Source organism: Neolamprologus multifasciatus, chromosome 6 (assembly GCF_963576455.1).
Source record: "Neolamprologus multifasciatus chromosome 6, fNeoMul1.2, whole genome shotgun sequence".
In the NCBI taxonomy this organism is placed as follows: domain Eukaryota; kingdom Metazoa; phylum Chordata; class Actinopteri; order Cichliformes; family Cichlidae; genus Neolamprologus; species Neolamprologus multifasciatus.
In genome coordinates this window covers 9052792-9077845 of record NC_140444.1, presented here as the reverse complement: position 1 = coordinate 9077845, position 25054 = coordinate 9052792, and the positions used below count along the sequence as shown (strand labels likewise).

Below are 25054 nucleotides of genomic sequence, written 5' to 3'. Positions count from 1 at the left end.
TTCACACACACAACACACACACACCTACACACACACACGCACACAAAGTTTTCACATTTTATAGCTGTGATATTGAGCAATAACAATTTTACTAAGAAGAATAATTTGCTCTGTTTAAATAGAGTGCAATTGCAAAATTAGTTTTTTAAATGTTATTCAATACCTTCATCTAATCATAATAGTTCTGGTCAGAAGTGATCGCAGATATTTTATAGGCTGTTGTCAAATTAGTCTATATTCTCTTGATTTTTGATAATTACTTTACCTATTTTAAAACCCTACTTGCATTATTTAAGCATCATGTTTCCTTTTATAATAATATATAGTTTTTAAAAAATGACTAATGTTCTTTTTGTAGCTTGAATCTCCCAGTTTACATTTATTTTCTCTCTGTGTGTTTCTTTTTGTCAGATAAAGATGAGCCCAGCAGTTACACCTGCACCACATGCAAACAGCCTTTCACCAGTGCCTGGTTCCTGCTCCAGCATGCCCAGAACACCCATGGCTTCCGTATCTATCTGGAGAGCGAGCCCGGCAGCCCCCTCACCCCTCGTGTGGCTGCAGCTCCCGGAATGGGAGGTGACTGTAATTCCTCCCAGCCCCCCCTTCATGCTGTACACTTGGCTGATGGCAGCCCTTACAGCCTCCTGAGAATGCCGGGTTCTGGGTCTGGTCGGGATTCAGCGTCCACGCCTCGTGAGGGCCGCTATCCCCGAACGCCTCCGCTATTCAGCCCACCGCCGCGCCATCACCTCAGCCCTGATGACTTAGCCTTGGCAACACACCATCCCAGTGCTTTTGACCGGGTGATGAGGCTGAACTCTGTGCCATTAGAAGCCCCTCAGACCATGGACTTTTCTAGACGTCTACGTGAGCTGGCCGGAAATGCCACAGGCGGTTCTCCGCCTCTTTCCCCTAACAGACCCAACCCTATGCAACGGCTGCTGCAGCCTTTCCAGCCAGGTTCTAAGCCTCCATTTTCAGCAACACCTCCCCTCTCCACCTCTCAGTCACCTTCTGGCTCACGTTCCACACCTAATCCTGTAACAAATGCAGTCCAATCGACCACCCCTCTCAAAGCAAAATCTTGTGAGTTCTGCGGGAAGACCTTCAAATTCCAGAGCAACCTTATTGTTCACCGGCGTAGCCACACAGGGGAAAAGCCATTTAAGTGTCACCTCTGTAACCATGCCTGCACACAGGCTAGCAAACTAAAACGTCACATGAAGACACATTGTCAGAGTAAGTCTTCACTGCTTAATGCCAAGTCAGATGATGGTCTTTCAACTGCTAGCTCACCTGAACCTGGTACGAGTGAGCTGATGGGCAGTGCCACAGATGCACTCAAGTCAGTGGTGGCAAAGTTCAAAAGTGAGAACAATGGCCTTCTGCCTGAAAATGGAGAGGAGGAGGAGGAAGAGGAAGATGATGAGGAAGAGGAAGAAGAAGAAGAAGATGAGGAGGAGGAGGAAGAAGAGGAGGAGGGGGAGGAGGAGGAAATTGAAAGAAAGCCTGGAGTAGAAGAAGAGGGAAGGAATGACTACCGATTTAGCTTGAGGCTTGAAGGGGCTCGCCATCACCAGAACAGCGAGGCTCTGCACCCACATCGCCGGAGCTTATCCAGGGAGCCTATTGATGAAAACTCAGCCATGGAGTCAGACCAGGCAGATGACGGAACCACTACTACTATCAATGGCTTGAGACCTCTATCTAATGACAACTTGTCCAGGAAGCTGTTGGGTGGAGGGGTCAGTCCTGGTTCCCTCAGTCCCCTGTCCAAGCGCATCAAGGTAGAGAAAGACCTTGACCCTCCCACTCCCACAATCCCAAACACAGAGAACGTCTACTCTCAGTGGCTCGCTGGCTACGCTGCCTCCCGGCAACTCAAGGACCCCTTCATCAGCTTCACAGGTGGGGACTCCAGACAATCACCCTTTGCCTCTTCATCTGAGCACTCTTCAGAAAACGGCAGCTTGCGCTTCTCTACACCACCCGGTGAACTCGACGGGGAACGTGCCGCATCAGTACGGAGCGGCACCGGCAGCGGGTCCAGCACTCCCCACGGTGTCAGCGGCAATGGCAGGCCGAGCTCGAAGGATGGTCGCCGCAGTGACACCTGTGAATTTTGTGGCAAGGTGTTTAAGAACTGCAGCAACTTGACTGTGCACCGACGCAGTCATACCGGAGAGCGGCCCTACAAATGCGAGCTGTGCAGCTATGCGTGCGCTCAGAGCTCAAAGCTCACCCGTCACATGAAGACCCATGGACAGATGGGCAAGGACGTGTACAAATGTGAAATCTGCCACATGCCTTTCAGTGTATACAGCACTCTGGAGAAACACATGAAAAAGTGGCACAGCGACCGCCCTCTGGCTAATGACATTAAGACTGAGTAGGCAAAGAGCAGCATGCTGGTTGCTCTCTCTCAGCTCCTCTGGCTAAAAAGCAACCCTGGCTAACTAGCCAATAAGTAAGGGGAAAGGACAACAGGGTTAGACACCAGTACACAGTACAGCCCTGTTTTCATCCCGACTGGAAGAAGCTAGATGCATGATCCATTACCGGGGCAATACTATTGCATCACACTTAAAACTTTTTGAGCCTTTCTATTGTGCAATAATTTACACGTTTTGTATTTTTTGTAACTGGACAGCATGCTCTGTGTGTTTTGGCTACCTAGAGAGAAAATTGTCCTCAGCTGGTGGGTTTGGTTGTACATGTGTTGCTGTTTATACTTTTGATTTCTTCAACGTAAAAAAAAATGACTTATTAAAACCCATGCTGCATACAGTACATACTGTTTTACATATCATGTACAGTTTTGAGTTCAAACATAGTGGGCAGTGTCATATAATCAAAACATCAAGACAAGCAGGGTCACACTTAAAAACTGATCTTTGTGAAAGATTTTCCATGCAACATTTAGATATGATAAATATATATAGAGAGAATTAGGCTGCCTATGAAATGCTAGGCACTGGCGCCATTAAATATTTCTTTTACAAACAGCAGTGAAATTAACAATATGGTGTGAAATGACAACAACGAGTGCCTTGGATATTTTACCTGCATTAGTTAATCCTCCTTTTTGCTATAAGCTCGGAGTTTCAGCTATAAAAGATTACACAACATTTTGTGCACATATGAAATAAGCAGGTCCTTGCATCAAGCACCTGTACGACCCTTGTGTTTTTTGTTTTTTTTTGACTTAGTGGAGCATAGAGAAACCAGCTAAAACAAAAAGAAAAAAAGAAAAAAAAAAAGATTACGTGTATCTCTGGTGAATCATTTATCTGCTTGCCTCCTGTAGATTTTTTTTCTCGAGATTACAGTTCTGTTTACGGGCATGTTACATGCTTGATTTTGGTGTAGAGTTTTGGTATAGGTGAATATGTTTTTTGGTACCGTACTGAGGGGGTACTCTGGCGAGTTGTTTTACCAACATAAAGCTCTTAATTTTTCAGAGTTTATTTTCTTTGATAATTAAACAATTCGCAGGTGTTTTTTGCAAGTAACACAGAGTAATGTTTCTTTGGTGTCCGCCAACAGCCACTTGAAGACCCCACTGTGGGATTTAGTTGTTGTAAGCCAGACAGATTTTTTCAGGTGAGGGTTGGGTGGGTGTAAGAGCATAAGGGTGGATGATGTTCAGGGTAGTAAGTGGGGAGTGGGTTTACCAGGTGTCTCTACAATTCAAAAATCTATGTCGCTGTAGTGTTATTTCCCGTCACCGCATTAGATCTTAGAAACTGTTTAGCGATCCAAATTTTTTTTAACAACTCACACTGAAATCCAAAATGTGATTCTAAATCAAAGGACAAGAATATTGAAAAAAATCAGCAAACTTTCCCTCGCAGACAAGGTTTTAAGTTTTCACATTTCGTTTTCTTTTCGTTTGTCTAGACCCACGCGTGGTAGCCATGTTTTTTTTTTTTTAATTTTTTATTTTTAGTCTTCACTCCCTGTCATTGTTGATGATATAGCACTTGTCACTCTGCCTTGGATTCTGTATCTGTCTCTCTAATCGGAGGTACAGTCGGTTGAGTATAAAATGAGTGCCGGATTTCAGGTCTGGTACTGCCTACGTGCACTGTTCAATTTTCCCAGTTTACAGTCGGACGCTCAAGGGAAAACTAGCTCTTATGCTGACAGATTAGTGTGGTGTCATTGCTTTGCATTAAAAGAAAAAAAAAAAAGGAAAAAAAAGAAGAAAAAGAACGTTGAACTAGAAACTGTTGCCAGCCATGTCTCCTTCTGAGAACTAAACATTGGTTTGGATCTTGGAAGTAATAATGCAGGAACTGCCATAGAAACATCCTGCTTCATACTACAAACTATAGAAATATACTGCTCAGTACAGAAAAATAAAAATTCTACAAATTTGATTTAAACAGATAAGTAAAATGTGCTGTTTTTTTTTTTTTTTTTTTTAAAAAGTAAAACATCAATATCTTTAGGGGAGAACCTTATTTAAATTTTGTTTGTTTACTGTTGTTTCTCTTTTCTGTCCTGGAGACACCAGGACTTGATCACTATGTAATGAACTGTAATGTCTCTCATGTTTTTTGCCTTTACTATACACAAGTCTTCAGGTTGAACAAAAATTTGCATTGGGGAGAGATTTATGATATATAAATATATAGAGAGAACTTAAAATACTTAGGAAATTGCACACTCATGTAAGTTCCTATGTTCAAAACACATTTATGGTCTACTTTTTTTTCCTGTATTTAGAATGGTATTTGAAATTAATGTTCACTTAGTGTAGGCACTTATAGTATTTATGTTGGAGCCTGTATTTTTAACTGTTTTGCCTGTACTCTTTAAAGGTTTCAATGTACCCTTTTTCTGTAGTGAAAAAAAAAATCCCAACAAGCTGCCACCGTATATTTTCTTAATTTGGCAGGATAATATAGTGTGAATAATTTGTATGCTTGAAAATAAGTATTTCTGAAAAATAAAATGTTGTGGTGTTCCCCAAGGGTGAGAGGTCATATGATGGCCTTTTCAGGCAGTCCCGCTGGAGTGACCACAATGAGGTAAAAACAGGTGGTTGTACATATCTTTTTAGTTTGTTTTATATATTTTTCTCTCCTGCCATTTTATATGCAGTAATACAAGCTATTGTTGGGTTTTCTTGGTAGAAAAGTTTTTACTGTCTTTGATCATGTACCACCTAAAAACATTCCAGCTGTTTTGCTTTTTTTTAAGGACATTTTGTCATATGCAATCAATTCAACATTAATCTGAAAGATTTTTTATTTTATTTTTTTTGCTACAGATTGTTTTTTTTTTCATTGCCAAAAGATCCACGGTGCTTTCTAATTTAAATATGGTACATCTCATATGCAAGGCATATTCTAAATAACTGAAATCATGCGAAGAAAAGTTTGGTACATGTTATCCATGCTGACGGTACTAAGGTACATATAGGTTTTCAACCTGATTTCATCCTGTGTATTTACTCTCAAGCTGTTTGTTCTAACCTGAACTTGAAGTTGACCTTTGGCATTGGTTGACATTATTTATTATGACTACAAACACGCATGTTCCATTCAGAACACAGTCACTGCAAAACAAATCTGTTCAGTTTTCTCTCTCCTGATGAAGTGTGATGGCTTCATTTCTATGATGACCAAAGGTCATTGACCAACATTTACAAGTTCTCGCTTGAATTAAAGAATTTATTGTTGTTGTTTTTTTTTTCAGTTATGGAGATGCCACTCTATTTTCAGCCGTTGTCTGCATTATTCTCTTCACTCAGCCATTTTGTCTTGAAAAATAATAAAAAGTATTACATACACATTTGAATTTGGTGCTTTTATTAATTTACTTTTTTTTTTATCATAGTATGCACAGTCACAATACGGTATAAGACAATTAATAGTGTTACATAAACTTTTTAATACATTCCACAGATATGTTTGCATGGGTCAGCTTGGATCACATGTCATCAGGGTGGAAGTTTACGATCATATCTGTGGGCAGTGGCCTTGTTAGGTCAGCTAAAGATCTGTGTTATATCTCCAGCAAACTTCTATTCACCCTACGCCCCTAGTTTCCCCACCCACACCTCTAGCAATAGCTTTCTTTCTGTCTCTTTTTGCCCTTCTTGCCTTTGGTCTTCACTTTTATCGTCCTTTATCTGACTTTATATATGTGCCTGTGTCCAAATCTCTCTTTTTCTTTTTCAGACCACTCCTTTCCCTGTTTCCTCCTAACCCCGCTGAAGCACTGGAGGGCAATGTGACAGACTAATCGCTTTCCTTGTCCGAGCCTGGTGCTGTTTGCCTAGCAGGGCCAGATTAAAGTTCACAGATAGAGAGAGGTTCCTGCTTAGGCCAGGTGTTGACAGTTGAGATAAAGCAGAGTTGCAAGGAAGTGAGGCTGGTTGGGTGGGTGTTGGGAGAGAGGAACCCTGTGTGTGTGTTCTTGCACATATACACACTTCTAATCTTTAGCAGGGGGGTTACTCCCGCCCACTAATCTAAGATCACCCAAGTTCAATGTCAGGAGTACAACAATGCTTTGGTCCACAAATCCTGCCACCAATCAACCCATGCATAGCAGACATACTTTTCCCATAGCAGACTCTTGGCCCTTGCCTGCAATTCCCTGCCTTCCTCCTCCTCCTCCTCCATACATAAACATATATCCTTAACTCCTAAATTTAACAGTCACTGCACTCTGACTGCAAAGTTTTTTGTCTTGTTTTTTTGTGAGGTTTACATGTTAAAAAATGCTTATAATCTTAGACTAGTTTTGTTCATGAAATTTGGGAAAATAATGTCAGAGAAAATAAAGAATATATTATACTAATCTTACAAGAATTCTCAGTTGGAGGGCAAGAAATGTATTCGTTTGTTATGCTAATTAAAAGACTTCACAAAAAGTGCCGTGAAGATGAAGATTACTACCTTCCTCTTTTACTTTTCCTATAATTTATCTTTCTCATTCGCACGTGTTTGATGCTGTAAAGGCCTCCCAGCATAGCTCTGGAGAGCGCGTCCAGCAAATAGCAGGGACGCTAAATCAACTCTGTAATCCTCCCAATATGCTGCTTCTCCCTGCCCAATGCTCCCTCTCTGTCTGTTCCTCTACCTTGCTCCTTTGCTTTATTGCTTCTTTTTCCTTCCTGTGTCAGCTGTCACTGGATTGTGCTTATTTATCTCTCCCAACCCCCCGTTATTCATTCCCTATATTATATAGATTCTCTCATGCTTTATTTTTGTTCTTGACTCTGATTCAGCCTAATTTTTTCTTGGGTCTGAGCCTAACTCACGAGTGTCAGTAGAAAAGGCTGAAGAGCAGAGATGGCGTAGCAGACTGCAGCTGTGCCGGGGTGCAGCGAAGAGGGGCCTCGTCCGGACTCCTTGGAACAATATAAAAGCACTAATCACCCAGGACAGCTGACACCCAGTGCCTCACACATATACACACCGTTTCATAGACACACTCACACATGCACAAAGATCTGAGGATTGCCATTATAGGGTGGAAGGAGAGAGCTCTGCCCAGACAAGACTTGCAGGTCTGGCCTGGCTGGAAAACAAAGTCTGTGTTTTGTCTATGGGCAGCAATGCTTCAGGGCTGAAAGTGATTTCTCATAAACACGGACATATGTATGTACAGTGTGACTATGCACGCAGATGCTTATATCTGCTACACAGCAGTCATGTATAGAACACACGCATGAAAATTTAAAAGGCAGTTAAGTACAGAGGGGTATAAAGGAAAATTTACCCCCATGCATGTTTGTATGCAGACAGACAATCAAACACACATGCTTACTCGGGAACACAAACCACATAATGGATTGGGTGCTTGCACGCTCACAAACACACACACAGACACACACACACACGTGCGCTCACAAAAGTGTCTTCGGGAATGTGACCTTTTCCCAAAAGCCTCCCTTTCCTGCCTCAGCTCCCCTCCCCCTCTGGCTGTGTGAAGACTGAAGGGGTCAAGGGTCAGGTTTTGGGGGGCTGGAGATTAGGTTTCACATGACTGAGCACCTTTGTTGGGGCAGGCCGGCAGAAAGGAAACGTCCAGGAGGGTAGCTGTGTCTGTCTGAGGAGAGCGAGAGATAGAGTGAGGGGGGGAAGGGAGAAAAGAGGGACAGACGGATGGATGTGTGGATGAAGTTGAAGTTTGGTCAGCCTGCGACGGCTGAAGTCAAAATGCAAGACTGAAGAGGAAGTTTTTGAGAAGGGCACAGGAGAGGAACAAGAGATGAGAAGGAGAAAATGTGAGAACATAAAAGAAAAACCAGAAAAACCTAACCCACATTCCTCACTCGATAGCTCTGCTTGCCTTTCTCCGTGCACTTCTCCCTCTCCTCCCTCTGTCTCCTTCTTGCTATGACCATGTGGCCTCTGTGTCGGGCTGCGGCCAGCCAGTGTCCTCAATGCCTGCTGGCTTTGCCGATCTCTCCATGACCACACAGCGAGAAGAAAGCCCCAGCCAAAATAGTAAACTGGATCACAGCAGAATCAACCCCCTCCTTTGCCTTCTCCTCCTCCTCTTTCTCCTTCGCAACATCTGAGTTGTAGTCCGCCCGCTAGACAATATATGGCGTAACTGGCAGTGAAAATCTTGGCAGAGACCTGGATTACCTCGTTTGTGAAGTATTGCTTTAAATGTCTCTGTGTGTAATTTTTTTTTTTCCTTTTTCCTACTTCTCAGACCTAGAGAGAAATATTTTAACGACGTGCAACATTTTCAACTAAATGACTCACAGAGGTGGGACTGGTACTGCTGATGGCTTCCAGATAAGGTGAAAACTTTGACCTCACAGCGAAGAAAAAAAAGGACAGGGGGTGAAGCAAAGAATTTCTTGAATACAGCACTGGTCATAATTGGGTGGCCTCTTTTGGTTTCATGGTGCACAATCAAATATGGGTCTTAGGATAGATGTTGTAATTCTGCATATTAATTATATCCCAATGCCGTATGTGTCTGTACTGCTTTACAGCGAGGCACTATATATGTAAGAGTCACTGCTATTGCGTTGTATCAGTATGTGGCTGTTCTACCTTTCTTTGAAGACTACAGGATTGGCTCATTCCAAAGCTAGTGTGGTCAGACTGGAAGAGAGGTTGCGGACGATGGAGCAGAAAAGGGCAGTAGATCTGAGACACTGACTGATCTGACCTTGAACCTCTGTAAATTGAACTTAGAGTGACACAACGTTTAACGGTTAAACACCTGCATCTTTGCTGTCGTGGCCAAATAAAATGTGTTTATATGTGTACTTGTGTGTGTTACGTGTATTACACTGGGGTGGTGTGCATGATATATATGTCCAGTTTAGTGCATGCTTATATTTTCATATTTGTGTTTAGGTGCTTGTGTGCTCTCCAGGTGCAACAATACTGGCAGAATTTATATGGCCGGTAAAACAGGGTCATGCTATCCATACCCTCTTGCCTTGTGTGTGCTTTTCATTTCACCTGCATGTGTGTCTGCATGTGCGCGCTGTGTGCTGTGTGTGCAACTGGAGACAGCAGGGCGCCTGTTTACTGTCCTGTGAATAAAGAGCCAAAGTTCATCCTGCTGGCCTCTTCATGTCACTATATTGCATATTTCAGTGCCTGTTAAAGCTGGACAGTAACTCAATTTATAGCTGCTAAACTATGTCACCCATCGAAGCAAATCTCTGAGTTATTAATTCTGACTTATATTTAGCTACCAAGATAATCTTTATATTGTATTTTTAAATGTGAAATGAGAACACTGAAATCATAGTCATACATGTCCAGTAAATATAAGGTTACAGCCAGATGACTGTACAGAAGCATGTTTTATGAAATAAACATTCCCGGCAGTTTGGCATAAACAAATAGACAAAACATATGATTGCAATATAATTGCAAAAATCACACATTTTTGGTAGATAATCTAAAAATTCTCAATAGGTGTAAGTTAAGGTTGTGAAGAAAGAAGATGAAGTTGTGACCTTAGTAGCCCGATACTACTAACTATTACATGTACATTGATTAACATCTCTTTGCTTTCATCTGCTGACAAAGGTCAGGTAGCCAATAAATGAAGAACCATAGCGCTTGCTTGTCTGCGATTTTGGTTGGGTGACAATCATGGTGATAGTGTAGGGCCAAGTGAGTCACATAGGCCTAGAGATGGTCCACGACCATCTGGAAATCACTGGCCATGATGGAAAAATCTATATCCCCTAACTGGTGGGCAAGTAGCCGGTGGAGATTGATTGCAGTTGCTGGGAAATCAAGTATTAATACTCCAGTCATATGGGCCTAGAGACCAGTCAGTGAGCCTCTGGCAACGACTAGTTGTTAAAGAAAAATTTAGAATTTAGAGAAAACTTCCTTGTGATTTCTTTTGGTAGCTAAGAGTGTGTCCTGGTCACCTATAGACTGAATTATGATGGTGAATCTAAGAAAGGTGCGACAGAAATTGGATATGGAAACCTTCCCTTCAAAGCAACAGTTGCAGGCAAGCCAACGTCTTCCAAGGAGGTTCAGGTGCTCACATCAATCTGCAACCAAAGCTTTGGGGGAGGTTTTTGGTGCTGCACCCCCTTTGTAGCCAATTCCATCTTGTGACAGCCAACAACCTCCAAGAAACAGGAACCAAAAATTGAGGGTTGCAATACTGAGACTCACATCATATTGGAAAAATAAAGGTCTAATAAATACTGGGAGAATGACATATAGTTCTTTTGTGTTTAGATGTTTATTTTCTTTCTGATCTTTCTGACTGTTTATGTATGAACGTGTATATACTGCGATACTCCGGCACTAACCCTCCCTTCAGGGGCCAGCAGAGCTCTCTGAGCCACTCCAGCTGCTGCTGCAGAGGTGATAGAGGCTAAAACCATTGAGGTGGAGGGGTGAAGGGCTTTGGAAGTTTCTGGAAGTTTCTGAGAATTGCTGTGCCACTCTTGGTTCACTCCTGGTTCATTCCTGAGGCCCAGGGGTTAAAGAGAGTGGGATGAGGGGGAGGGCAGAGGGACTGCAGGGCCACAGTCACACGCTTGACCTGGCAGACCTTGACCTTACTCCAACCTATACATACTTACTTTTGCCTGCAGTATTTACAGTTTTGTGAACGAACCACATGAACTGTATTTGAATGTTTTGGAAGCGCTTTTTTAAATTTATCTCAGAGTAATGTAAAGTAGTTAGTGTGTGTCACAGAGAATCATAAAGATTTTGTTTATGTTAATGGATATTATTAGTTAGGCTCTTTTTTATTGTCATTTCTCCTGTGGCACTCTCACTGTCAGATCTACAGATGTGTCACTGTTTAGGTAGTTTGTGCATTTAATTCTTCACAGTTTTTCATAATTTGCCATTCGCCATGATGGACTTTGCAAGTGTCCAGGCTCTTCCACACTAGTGTAGTTGACACTCTTGAACCAAGCTGCCTCTAATATTCTGTCCTTCATGGGGCCAACCGGTAGTCTTTAGTGGGGACACATTCATTGTGGGCCTCCTTTCCTACAAAGCGCTTGTCAGTCATTGTGTTGAACTTGTGTTGTTTCTATGCGGCGCTTGGTAGCACAGCTGTCGTCAAAAGACCCAAGGCTACTCTATCCTGAGCTGAAAGAAACAAACAAACAAAGCCGTAAAACAAGAAAATGAAAGACAAAAAAGGGTCACAAATAATGAGTGTACAAAAACCATCTTGTCAAATTGCACCTTGGGAGTCTGTCTTCAAGAAGAGTGAGGGGTAAGAAGCTTCTCAGCAGACCTGGGGCACAAAGGGACTTGGCCCCTCCTGTGTTACTGTTAGCCAGGCCCTTTAGATGAACTTGTCTCCTTTCAGCCGGCGCTCTCATGCCCAGGTGTGTCCTTGTGTGTGTGCATGTGTTAGTATCCACAGCACTGACATCTCTTTGGCCCCAAGTGCTCTATTGAAAATAAGACGGAGAGCGAAGCAAATGAAAAGAGATAAAGTGCAAAACAAGGATGAGAGGAAGAATAAAAGAAGAGTGGCTTCCTTGCTTTTCAGGGCAAGGACAATGTTCAACCCTTTCTCCCACGCTCTGGACAACACTCTCTCCTTCACCACAGTCTACTTAATGACAAAAACAATCAATTTATATATTAATTTATTGAAAAGCCATCAGGAATTTGTTCAATAAGCACCCTTTTGGAAATACTTCAAGGAAAGAGATTCACCTTTGTGAATGTGTGAACTGAAAAAGGAATCCAAGGTAAACCACTTCTAATAAAGTAAATATGTTTTGCAGATAACCCTTTTTGATATTTAAATTGCATTATCCAAGAACATAAAGATTTGATCCTATGTGACAAATTGAATGCCTAAATCCAATATTCATGACTATTTTGTCCATACTTTCCCAATATTGCAATCACTTTGGGTAGCTAGCCAGCCAACCAAGCAGCCATCCAGACAGGCCAGTGATGGGCTCCATGCCAAGGCCAATTGAGAGGTGCTACTGTGGTGGAGAGCCAGAGGGGAGATGGTCATCCATTATTCATCACTAAGCCAAATAATCCCCAACAGAATTGGTCTGGTCTTGTCTGGCCCAACGGTTAGGGAATGGATGGGATGGTCCGGGGGGCAAGAGGGAGGGTTTCTGGGGCTGGGGGGATGGCAGTCTTTTTTTTGCATGAGGTTTAGTAGGATCTTTTCGGGGGGCCGAAAGGGGTAGCGAGCTCTCTGTAAGGGGTGGGAGGGGGTTCTTTGAGGATTAGATGCAAATATGTCTTTGATAGCTTTCACAGTCTGGGAGTCCCATTCTGTTTATGGATATTCATATTAAGTCTAATCTTTGGAAACAATCCCTGACATGGAGAAGTAAGAGGCTGCTGGGATGAGGATGGCGCACAGAAGCAGCAGGGGGTTCTGGGGGATGGAATGGATCTGAATGGGGTGTCCCCTGACCCAGATCAGGGGCAGGACCAGTAGAAACCCTCATGGTGTGTGGGACCTAGCACCAAGTGAAGGATGACCCCCCCTTGTCCCACCCACCGAAAGCACTGATGTGTAAAAATGCAAACACCAGCACACTTAAACACACACAAACATACAAATTCTTGTACAGACACACAAAGTATAGACACAGACAAAGCAATAGCACTTCATCTGCGGTGTCACAGACAAACAGTAAATTCAGACACAATACAGACTTCCCCTTCACTTTCTCACTCTCTTTTCTCTCTTTATGACTTGTGTATTTTTTCAAGGCATTGGTCCCAGTTACTGTTTTGTCTTTATGTCCTTCCCTGCAGGCATGCACAGTTCACAATGAAGAAGAAGATGATTCTTCTCAAGCTGTCAGCAACTAGCAGCTGTGTCTCTTTGAGCTTTTACAAACCTCTGCAACAGTGTTGAGTTATTCACCTAAGAAAACATGTCTTGTGGACAAATACTTTTCATCAACAGCCATGACATTTTGCCCCAGGAGTTTCTTTTAACAAAAGTACTTAGTTGTTTTCCTCCTTAAAGAAGAACAGGTGTATGTACACTCATGTACACACACTCATATCAGAGTGTGCTTTTTTCTTGCTCTTTAAAATTTTCAAAAAATGATGTGTGATTGACAGCTGAGAGCCTACTACTAAAAACTGTGAATAACAGAGAAAAAGTACAAATACAATGTATCAAACCAAGAACATCAGCATAAGTTTATAACTAGTTCCGGTTCATCAGACGCTGTATTGACTTTCAAACTGGCTTGACTGTCATAAAATCCAAAACACCTGTGGCACAAGGTTTGTATTTCTGAACAAAACATTGGAAAGTTATGATGGAGCAAATCACAACATGAGCAGCATCGATAGTAAAAATGAGCAAACTCAGGGGTATAACAAAAAAGTTTGTCTGTTAGTGTTAAGTGTGGCATTTTATACAATTTATACAGTGGACCAGACATGGAAGGTCCTCTGCCTCGCACCAGGTCAGGGATCACAGAGTGAGGTGAGGGACCCAAGGGGAGGAGGGGAGGTTTTATGCTCCTCCTCCACCCCAGCTGGGACTGCAGTCTCGCCTCTCCTTACAATATTCCTTCCCCCATCTCCTCTTTTTCCCCCCCTATACAACCTAACCCTGGTCCTGGTGTGCTATAGGGCTTTGGGTCAGGGGGTTCATAAAGGATATAGAGGGTTTCCCTCTCTATCTGTGTGCGCACAATCTTGTGTAAGTGTGTATGCATGTGTGCGGTGTGCCTCTGTGCGTCTCTGTGTGCGTACTGGGGGAGGGGGTGGGTATTAGGGGCTGTGTCTCACGGGCATCAAGGGAAAAGGAAGAGAGCCAGACAGCAGATCATTTCACTACACACCCAAACATGTACAGGCACATGCATGCAGGCATGTGTGCACTGCGTTATTTTACGCTACTTTGCTCTCAGTTAAGTGCTTTTGTCTTCATTGATATTTTATAGATGACCTTCAGCTCAAAAGACTTTTAAGTCAGGAAACACATACACATACTTTGATGAAAAGTGATGTTGCAAAACTTTAAGTAAAATACCATAAGTCACATGACAGTTAATATGATGACATCGTAAACAGGGATTGTGTTGTTGCTATTCCTGCACAACTGCATATTTCTGAATGCTGGTCAGTGTAGCTATTAACATCATGATGAGACAAAACATTGGTCACAATGGGCTATGTTTTCCATTTGAATGCGTTCACTCTGTTCTTTCACTGAGGTTGGTAGGGTAGGAGTGGGCTAGGGTAATGGGGGGGGGGGGGGGGTATGTATGTGTGTGAATGCAATGTTGGTGGTGGTAGGAGGTTCAGCTGATGCTGACCAGTGCACATGCACATTTCTTCAAGTGACATCATTATATGTGTACTGGATTATAATTTTGAATGTATTCTAAGTGTGTGTGCAGGTTTATGAATTACAGCAAGTTCACGAAAATGAATGGAAATAGCTGTCGTGTGTGTGTGTGTGTGTGTGTGTGTGTGTGTGTGTGTGTGTGTGTGTGTGTGTGTGTAAAAGAGGGGTTTGGGGATTCTGGGACCCCTTTTCCCAGACATGCACTGACCTTTCCAACCAGACAGGGATAAAGGGACAAGGAGGGAGGGCTGAGGACACAAGGACACTGGAGTGTGTGTGTGCATGCAAGCTTATTTGTGTGTGCGTACATGGCATGTGTGTGTGTGTGTGTGTGTGTCAGGGTGTGTGTGTGTGTGTGTTAGTTGTTATCACGGACATCTGAACCAGCCAGTTCACCCTGTCCTGCTGAGTTTGGCCTGGTACAACCAACTCCCCACCCCCAAACATCCACTAACCACGATCCCCCATTCCCTCCATCTCTCTTTCTCCCCTCATCCCTCTCTCCTCTCATCTTTTGTCGGTTTCTGTCATTGTGCTACCCCCTCAGCGCTCTGTATGCAAAAAAGTTGCTGAGGGCTCGCCTGCTCTGGACCCTCGCAAATCAATTTGTCTGTGGGAGAGGTGAGGGCAAGGAGGTGGGATGGAAAAATGCGCTGCTCGGAGGACAACTAGGTGAAAAGTCTGAGGAATGCAAGTCTCCCTTCTTCAACAATAGCAATATCTCCTATTCTTTGCCATATTGGTAGCAAATGAAGAGGTTGTCATGGAAGCCAATTAGTAGTGGGGTTACTTGTGGGTCTTTAATAGTTAATCAAACTGAAATTGTTTGCAAACTATAGACAGTGCAGTAGAAAAGGTTTTATTACATAAACATTAACTGAAAAATTGAAGTTTAGTTTGCAAAGTCCAGTGTTTTTCTGGCTGTTGAGCAGGATTTTGTTGGTTGGGACTTAAAATGAAAGTTGTAAGTAATGTCTCTGCTCAGTTTTTCAGAGTGACACTTGGTTAAATCCACTTCAGTGTTATTTTGTGCTAATATGCATTTTTAAAAACTCACAGCTTATGCTCACTTATTGCCTGTGGATGTTGCTATTTTGGCACTCTGGTCAATAATGATGAATAGAAATGGGGTTCACATCTTTCAGTTTAGGTCTAGCCAACAAAATTTAACATATAACAGCAAGGAATCTTGGTGTGTGTATAGCCTTTCTCTTAAATCTTTATTCTGCTTAAATGCAGAATAAAAACAAAAGATTAACTATAATAACGGTAAAACAGTTTTTTATACTGAATAAAAAGGGAAAATTTATTGAGTTTTGACTTTTTTTTTGGTGTTTGACAAATGGTTTACTGACATATATCTAATTACCACTGTGTCAGTCAGGAACAAAAAAAAGAAAAGCATGTAAATCCAGACTGACCCTGCTGCACTGAGAGAAGGATCAGACATTGATTGCAGTTGTCCCTCTCTCCCGCTCTCACCCTGGATGCAGACAGGACTCATCCCAAAGCACAGAGGCTTGAGAGGGCCTTTGCTTGACTGCAACAACGATGATCAATACCTGTCACTTCGGTCTCGTCTGGCCCTGCTCCCCTGCCCCCCACCACACAGTGAGGCAGTCTATGAGCCACACACTTTCACACACGCACACATCAAAACATGGTGAAGCACCATGTGTGAGAGTACACACAACAAAAGTTTATAAAATATCTGCATGCACACTAAAAGTATATGAGCATGCAAACATAAACAGGCAGATTTATATGCAGAACAGATACATAACATGTGCTGTAAGATGACACCCACCCACACACACACACCCACACACACACACACACACACACTGTGACAGGGAGGTCAGACAGGGCATTCAGATCCAGACACCAGTCTCTTCTCTGGGGTCAAATCACAAGGCCAAGGTCTACTCTCTAACCTCAGTGGCCCTTCAGACGAACACAGAGACACAGACATACACATTTCCACAATAAACCCGGCTGACCAGCCAACAGAGAGGGGGGAGAGGGAGGAGGGGTAAGGGGGAGTGAAAGAATGGGGTGATGGGGGATGGCTAAAGGAGCAACTGATGGTTCTGGACAAATGCACTGATGGAAAAATGCAAGTTAAAATTTGCGTGTGCAAATGTGCCTTAATGTAGTAATTCACTTTAGAAACAGGGCTATATACTAATTATTATTATTAAAACTAAAAAATGTCACATTTATTAACCAGAAAATGAAATGCACCTAGTTGCTCTATGTCTGAGACTGTTGAAGGGTAGAAATAAAAATAAAATGTATTGTGCTGGCTGTTACCGTAGAGATGGGAGTACAGACTTGGTTTTGCTTGTTCTCAATTCTCTCTCTTCTCGTTCTGTCCTCCTCGTCTCCTTACTCAAGAGACCCTTGGTCTGCCCAGCCGGAGAGATAAGGAAGTGGAAGGGCCAAGTTTACTACTGCAGATAAGCTGTAATTGCAGGGTAATAAAATGACTTAAAAAAAATGAAAGGAAGAAATGATGTAGGAGAGGAAGAAAGAACGGACACAAAGGGGTGAATTGAGCACACAGAGAAATGATTGATGTAAGCCGTGGCACTGCCTTCGCTGACAGTTATCAGCGAGGGCAACCTTTTGCTCATTACAGTCATCTACTTGCAGCCTGGGACCAGTGGCTGCACTCAAACAATAACCGCCAGCCTTGACCCTTTCTGATAAACAGCAACTGCAAACTAACTTGCTGAACAATCACTTCTGTGTTATTGGACACTACTGAGTTGGTGCTTCTGTAAATGCAGGTAATTTAAAACGGTTTAGACTCATAAAACCAGCTGTTCAAGTTTTGTACATTTTTTTGTTGGGGCTATGAAACTACGACGACATTCACAAAGCTGTCATTCAGCATACTCACCAATCACAATCATCATATGTTACCCTGCTGCTACAAGCAACAGTTTTATGTGATGTTTTGTCAGAATTCAGTTATGACTAACTGTATTAACTGTTAGTTGTAATCAAGAAATATTTTTTTAGATGGTCAGTTGTCAGTTGGTCATTAAGGCATGCTAAAGATGAGAGATGCTAAAAGCACAGATTTGTCAGGTAGCGCTAAAATAACACAGGTAGTTGAAATGGTGGAGCAACTGAATAAACAAAGCAACTGTAGAAACTCTACTTGTGATAGATGAGGAGGCAAAGGAGACAAAGACGGGAGGTGTAAAAACCAAGAATGAAAGAAGAGTTAACCTGGCATTTTGATGATAAGAGCTTCAAGTAAGTAAATCTCTTTTGAGGTATTATAAGCAACAATTATCTGACATTATTTTTGCTAGCTCAGTATTTCAAAGAGGTATTCTATAACAAAGGCGATAAATCTATATGGAATAAGTTGTTCATTTACCTTTAGTCTGTCCCCACCTAATTTTAGTTTTAGGAAATTTTAAGATTTAAACTACAGTCCGGTGGACTCCAGCTTTAGAATTTCATAATGCCTCAAATCCATTATAAAACTCATCCAAAAGACAAAAACTCCTCCAAGGATTTTCATAGTTGTCAGATATTGTCCTTTGGAAGAGATTTGAAGTTTCCACGAGCAAAAAAGTGCTGCTGGACTCAAAAAACTGATGTGACTATTTTTCACAGTAATGAAAAAACTGGTTTGATTAAAAAAAAGAAGGTGTAGAATGAATAACATATCTCATTACAAAGTCATTTCATTTCTGAGGTTGTACTGGTAAAGGGGACTTTCATATAATGCGTGTGACAGGCAGATCTGCCGTTGGTGTGACCACCAGCCCTTACTTCCTTCCTCTCTGCTGGCCTGGGGAAGAGTGTGTGTCCTGTTGCTTTGTTCCTCTGAGGGTTGTGTATGCAGGTGTGCACGTGTGCACACATCTGTATGGTAGATGTTTTTCGGTCACACTCCACAGATCGTAGGAGGTCAGGTGAGATTGAATCTGGTTCCTGATTCCTGGAAAAATGGAGAGCTGCAACATGTCACACAAATGCCCTGACACACAAACGCCAAGCACAGAGTAACATGCGCAGATCTCACACACATACTTATTTTTTTCAACTGTCTGTCTTTCCCCCTTTCAGTCAACATTTCCTCTTCTTTGCTTATTTGCCAATTACAAAGGGTCAGATTTAGATGTAAATTCTGGCATTTACTGATTGCTTAAATTTAATTTGGTTTTTCAGAGGAAAAAACATAATGTATAGTATCCAAATAATTTTATTTGCCAGGATCAAATGGTCCTTTTAACCTTATGTTTGTGCTGACCAGCTGTAAATTGGAGCACATCACATTTCCAGGCTAACTTTTTAAACTAGTCTTATGTTATCTACCCACCTCCCTCTTCTGTGCACAGTCTTATCTGAGAAGCCATTATACCGGTTCTCCATATACTACTATCTTCACCGACAGTGATAAGATACCTGGGAGTGAGGTAGACCAGAAAAGGGTTCAGGCAGGCTATCTGTCTCTCTGTCTGTCTCTTTCTAACTCTCTCTCTCTCTCTCTCTCTCTCTCTCTCTCTCTCTCTCTCTCTTACACACACACACACACGCGCACACACATAGACATAGAAGGCTATAAACAGGTTGTCTGCATAGTATCATAGACAAGGCTTTGCTGTGATGCACCGGAGGAGCCGCAGTCTCCTGCTCTCTTAGCTCTGTGTAAATACACTGCTCATTGTTTATATAGCGCGGTGTGGCTTCAGGTTCCAGGGACCATCACTCTGGGTCTGGGTCAGATCGCCAGAAAGACACACACACACACACATACACACAAACTTGTAGAAGTATGAGTGCACATGTGCACACATACACACATATTCCCCCTAATGCAAACCAGACTCCCTCTCTCCCTCTCTTCTTAGAGAGAGAGAGGGAGCGGGAGTAGGGAGACCGCACAGCGTTGGAGCTCGGCCAAATGGACCAGCGGAGCTTGTTTGGAAAGCTTTCAGTCAGAAAGCCACTTTTTGGCAGGGCCCCTGTGAGTGCTGCTGAGCCCTCTGAAGCGGGCTGGAGCTGCTAAAATAAATAATGGTTAGAGCTGAGGGGGTAAGAGTGGCGTTGGAGGGTAGGGGGATACAGGGGTAGCAAGACGAAAAAGGTGGGGTTGGGGGTGGATGACGGAGAGAGGGACTAGGGTGAGGGGAGGATGGGTGTGGTTTTAAAGACCGCTCCTGTAATTATATCTGTCAGTCGACACCAAGGCACTTGGACTGCCAATTCTCATGTTTCCCCTTACTCTCTGCTGCCATCACGTAGAAAAAGAGACAAACTAGAGGGGACAGAAAGACAGAAAGATTTCTGTGTCTGACTGAATTTGTCCTGCTGCATACACATTTTTATGTGAGCATCAGCATGTGTCTGCGAACAGTCCTGCTAGCTCCCTGGGTGGTGTGTGAGCATGAGTGCATTGATGTGTGTGTGTGTGTGTTGGTGGACCTGCAGGGAAACAAACCTGGTCATTCTGGGAGAGGGAGATAAGGAGGTGTTTCACACGAGAGTATGTTGGTCTTTCAGCGGGGAGCAAAAAAGCGGCCCCTCTGTACTCTGGCTTGCAAAAAAATAGCCAAGAAAAGCTTTTCACACATTAGCTGAGTAGAGCATGAGCACAAAGTATGTCGAAGAGTGTTAAAATGGACTGCGCATTATTCATTTTCAAATGTAATGATCACGGCTAGCTAATCTGTTGATTCTTGTGGTGCTATGTATGATGTGTGACTTCTAATCTAAGCTATCAACAAATTTTAATTTTATTTGCAAAAGCAATTAATTGTTGCAGCTTTAAAAGTCAATTATTTACCATTTCTTTCATAGTTTTTTATGTTAGCAAACTTTTACCTGGCAAAAAGTGCACACTGAACACCACAAAATAGATTTCTAAAAATGTAGTAAATATATGTAGTTAAACTGTGATTCATTCCTATAAGATTACGTGAAACTACTTTTTAATGTACTTGTAAGACTGTATGAGTTTGTGCATCCATTCCCACTATACTGACACAATAGGAAGCATGGAAACAACAGGAAAACCTTCCATTATGTTAATACGGGAGTGTTGAGGCAATATTCCAAGGGTTATAAACAATATTAAAATAATTGCAGTCTCATTTATTTAACAAGTGAATCCAAATAGGAGAAACTGGAGGCTATTAGTACACTGATCCCAAGTGATTACAGCCAGTTTTAGAATTTACTGATACCTTCAGTACAAGCCAATAAGCTAATCGTGCCCTCGTTATGTGAACGTCTTGATAGTGTGACCAGTTACCATGAATAGTTTTTATGGCTGTAAGAACATTTAAGTTATATAACGCTGCTGTTGTAGAAAGGGTCACTCCTGAACCAGAAGGCCAGACTGTAAACCTTTATGCAAGTTTATAAAGGGCATTTTGAAATGTAGTTATCTAGTACTAGATTGTTTCCTCTTCTAAATACGTCTGACTGACTAGCAAATTGCTTGTTTTTTTAAAAACCTGTCTAACTCTCCGCTTGTGAAGTTTACACCCTGCGACTTCTTTTCTATCAGTGTGCCATGTTGTAATTAACGTCTTCACAACTGAGAGCAATGGTGATGACCAAACTGCAAAAAGAAGATCCAAGTTGTATAGAATCATATAGAAGGCCACAGGTTACTAATAGATCTGTCTTTTCTTCAACGGACATTTTGACTTGTCATAATAGAAAAAGCACAGGTGTTACTCATAGCAGTAATCACAGCTGTTCAACTGAAGCATCCCTGTCAGCCTCAGCTGACGGTGAGCCAGCATCTGAAGAGCCAGCTGAAATAGAAAAAGCGAAATGTAATTCAGTCACTGAATTTTAGCGCTCTCTAACTCAGCTTATCTGATTTATTTTTTTTAAGATGGCTTATTAATATTGCTAATAGCTACTGAGCTACTGAAATACATCTTTCCTGAAAAAAAGAAAACTTGTTATGAGCTTCAATTTACATACTAACACAAGCACGTGCGGTCTCCCTTGTTCTTTCTTCATTTCTAATGCTCTCTCCTTCACTGCTTTTGCAGCGATCTGCCTCGCTCTCTGATCTCGACCAGGATTACGTCCAAGGAGCTCACCCCTACCACACACAATTACCGCGCTGGGCTAAACATACCGCCCACAAGGTACAGTATCCATCAAAGGCCTTCCATACTCTCCCCAACGCTCGTTCCCTGTGATGCCTTTCTCTCTCCATTATTACTATATCTCATTCACACACTCTGCCTGTCTGCCTCTTCCACTAGACTCAGGTGATATGAGATAAGAGCTTCCATTTCATGAGATAGGAAAGACAATAAAATGGCATCATTGTCAGCGAGGAAATGCATGTTGAATTTATATGTGCTGTTCTCCAAAACAAATGTAAAAAATGTGCAAAAAGTCGACGAGACAGAGTCAGATAGAGGCAGCAGACAGCCAGCAACGGTGGTCCAAACCAGCTCAGAGTGTGTGAAAGGTGTTGATTTAGCTGTAGGAAGGAGGATTAAATGGCTCATTGGTGGAGCTAGGAGGGGAGAAGGTGCGAAGCGATCGGCCCTCCCTCTCTCCCGCTTTCTCTTTCTCTCCCTCCCTCGTTCTCCCTCCCTCTGCCAGGAGAAAAGGCCATTGGGGCTGAACAAACAAATCACATGGCCATGAAACACTACTCACCACTGCTGCTCTGGGACTTCATTCAGACAGCATTTTACTGGTCTCTGCAGTGTGCTCGTACACACATCCAAAAAGACGAACATACGCGCGCATGCATGCAAACACACACTCTTCTGACTCCCCCCATCAACATGACAGTGGTTTTACAAGTCCCCATAGTGTGAGGTCTCTTATTCCCCAAGTAGCACTAGAACAACATCAGCAGTAAAAGCAGAGGGAAAAGCGGAAGGAAGGACAATTCAACTACTGAACTGCTGGTGCTCAGCATTGCAGGGAGAGTTGTCAATAAAGCTCATAAAAAAGGTTGTGAAAGTTGTAACTGTGTTTTGTAATGGGAAGTTGGTGTCAACTCCCTTTAAAGTTATGGCCCATTTAAGGAGAAGTGTGCTTAAACGTGACAAGGATGCACCTTGCAGGAGATCTAAAATTGATGGGGAAAACTGAAAATGGTCGTTAGTTTTGGTGCTGCAGTCGTGTTTGTGCGCGTGTGGTTTTGGAGGGTGTGCGGCATGACAACCTGCCGGTAACAGAAACCTTAGGCTGGCATTTTCTTTTTAAAAATGAAACTTTCACTTTCATGTTCGCTCCCTCGCCCCTCGGTTAGCCACTAAATGTCACTCTCCCCTCTTTAAAACAAACAAAGCCAGTTGAGTCTAGCATTAGCTGCTATTTGAAATGGCTCAGAGCCTTTAGAAGGAGCCCCTACAATCCTTTAAAAAGTGTATCATGCACAAAACGCACACCAACACCCCATTAGTTTTAAAAATCAGATGGAAAATATCAGAGAAAATCTCTGACTTGACTGGATAATCACAGCCGCTGGATATTAAAGGCCTGCCATGGTATTATGGAGGGATGTGGGAGAGGCTGAGGGAGACACAGATAGTGGTAGACCAAGAGAGAGCCAAAGTGGGAGAGAGAGACAGGGAGCAAAGGCCATAGACTTTGGTTTTGAGCTACGTTAAATACCATCTACCTCCAAACCACTCATGACATGGAGCTATCGCCAAAGATAAGTCTTCAGTGTCAAACTGTCATAACATAATCACAAGCCGCTTAACTGAGCTCTACTGCCATTTTTTTTTTTTAAGAAAATGCAAAAAGCAGCTGATGTGTTTCATCAGTTGATTTTTGGAGCTGTGGAAAGCTTAAAGCATGCTATTTTATAACTATTATTTTTTAAGTTGATGTGATTTTTCTATTAGCTCCTTTTTAGCTCCTGTCCACTTGAACATAGGTTTAGGGCTGCCACAGTGCACCGTAATGATGCTCTGCAACTTTACGGTGCCTCTGCAGTTTGCATATTCTGCTCCTAAAAACATTTTTCAAAGGCTAAAAGATCCTTTCATCGCTCAAGCTTACTGTATCTCACAGAAGACAGCCAATAAAAACAATCTGTGTGGTCAGTTCATTGATTCATGAGTTCAGTGAATGCAGTAAGTAACATATTAAAACATTTTTAGACCTTATAAGTTGTGGATAGCTGCTGGGTGCCAAAGATTAGAAGAGTGAAAACAATTATTTCATAAAGTTTATAAAAAGTTAAATTTTAAAAAGGAATGATTTAAAAAAATGCAAAGGTTTTCCATGACGAAGTTAAATTAAACACTGATAAAAGCTACCTGCCTTATAGTGTGTAACACACATTGATCTAACTTACATAAGCAAGCTGAAGCCAAAATTTATAATGTTGCTGCAACATTGTGCCAATTTCTCTTTCATCCTCGCGAATAGTGTTTTATCATATGAATGGTGACTTTGTCTTATTGGAGAAACTCATTTATCTAGAGAAATGGCCTAACTATTGGCTTGCAGTCTGCAATATAGTATTTGACTGATGACAAGATATTAAGACAGATTAAGCATAATTTTCAAGAGAGGAATATTAATGTGTTTTTTCCACTTTGCAATGCCATGAATTATGCATAATTTCAGTCCAACATTATAATTTTATGGATAGTTATAGATTAATAAGTTATGCAAATTTGTCACAATAGAAACAGTGCCTACATAACCTTACATGAGCTTCACAAACATATACATCATAGGTCCTCTCCCATCCTTAAACAGGTAACATCATAACCCTTCCACATTAAGATTTGTAATTCATCTTGGACTCTATATTATTTTACCTTTCTGCCCAGAAAATTGTACAACAAACAAATAATGACTTGGAAGTAATTAGAATTGCTAATTTAATCGAGGGTCAAATTTTCTATCCATTTATCTTTACAGGTGAAAATTTGGCACCGAATAATTAGTGCTGATTCTGAAAACGAAAGATCTAGATTGTATGAAATTAACTTCAATTAGCCTTACATTACTTGTTAAGGACAGTATTACTCAGCCTGTGAGAACAACTGCTGCTTGTCAAGTCTGAGAAAATAACCCAGATGAAGTCATAGTGATGTCATCTCGATTATCTCAGATACAAAGACATGAGACCGGAGCTTGAATGAAATGGGTGTTGAAAGATGAGTTGCATTGTGGGAAGTGTAGGTTTTATTACTGGGTGAATTACATGAAAATTGGTGTAGAGGTGGAGAATTCAATTTTGGTAATGATATGAGTCACTTTCTTTAAAACTGCAAGA

The 25054-nt window shown here is 42.0% G+C and overlaps 1 protein-coding gene and 1 long non-coding RNA gene across 3 annotated transcripts in view; one reads left to right on the top strand and one right to left on the bottom strand.

Moving 5' to 3' along the window:
* LOC146516350 (BCL11 transcription factor A-like) overlaps positions 1-4418 on the top strand; it is a 32143-nt gene extending 27725 nt beyond the window's left edge. For both annotated transcript variants that reach the window (XM_085162921.1, XM_085162920.1), the window contains exon 3: positions 412-4418. In XM_085162921.1, coding sequence (XP_085019047.1) covers positions 412-2396 — 1985 coding nt within the window. In that variant the 3' untranslated portion in view covers positions 2397-4418. The remainder of the gene's footprint in view (positions 1-411) is intronic.
* Positions 4419-4752: 334 nt separating this feature from the next.
* On the bottom strand, positions 4753-18879 carry LOC146516349 (uncharacterized). Its single transcript, XR_014874569.1, has 4 exons — positions 18194-18879; positions 17113-17263; positions 11682-11893; positions 4753-11582 (listed from the first exon to the last, which is right to left on the bottom strand). It is a non-coding gene; the product is annotated as an uncharacterized LOC146516349 (long non-coding RNA).
* Positions 18880-25054: the final 6175 nt, after the last annotated feature.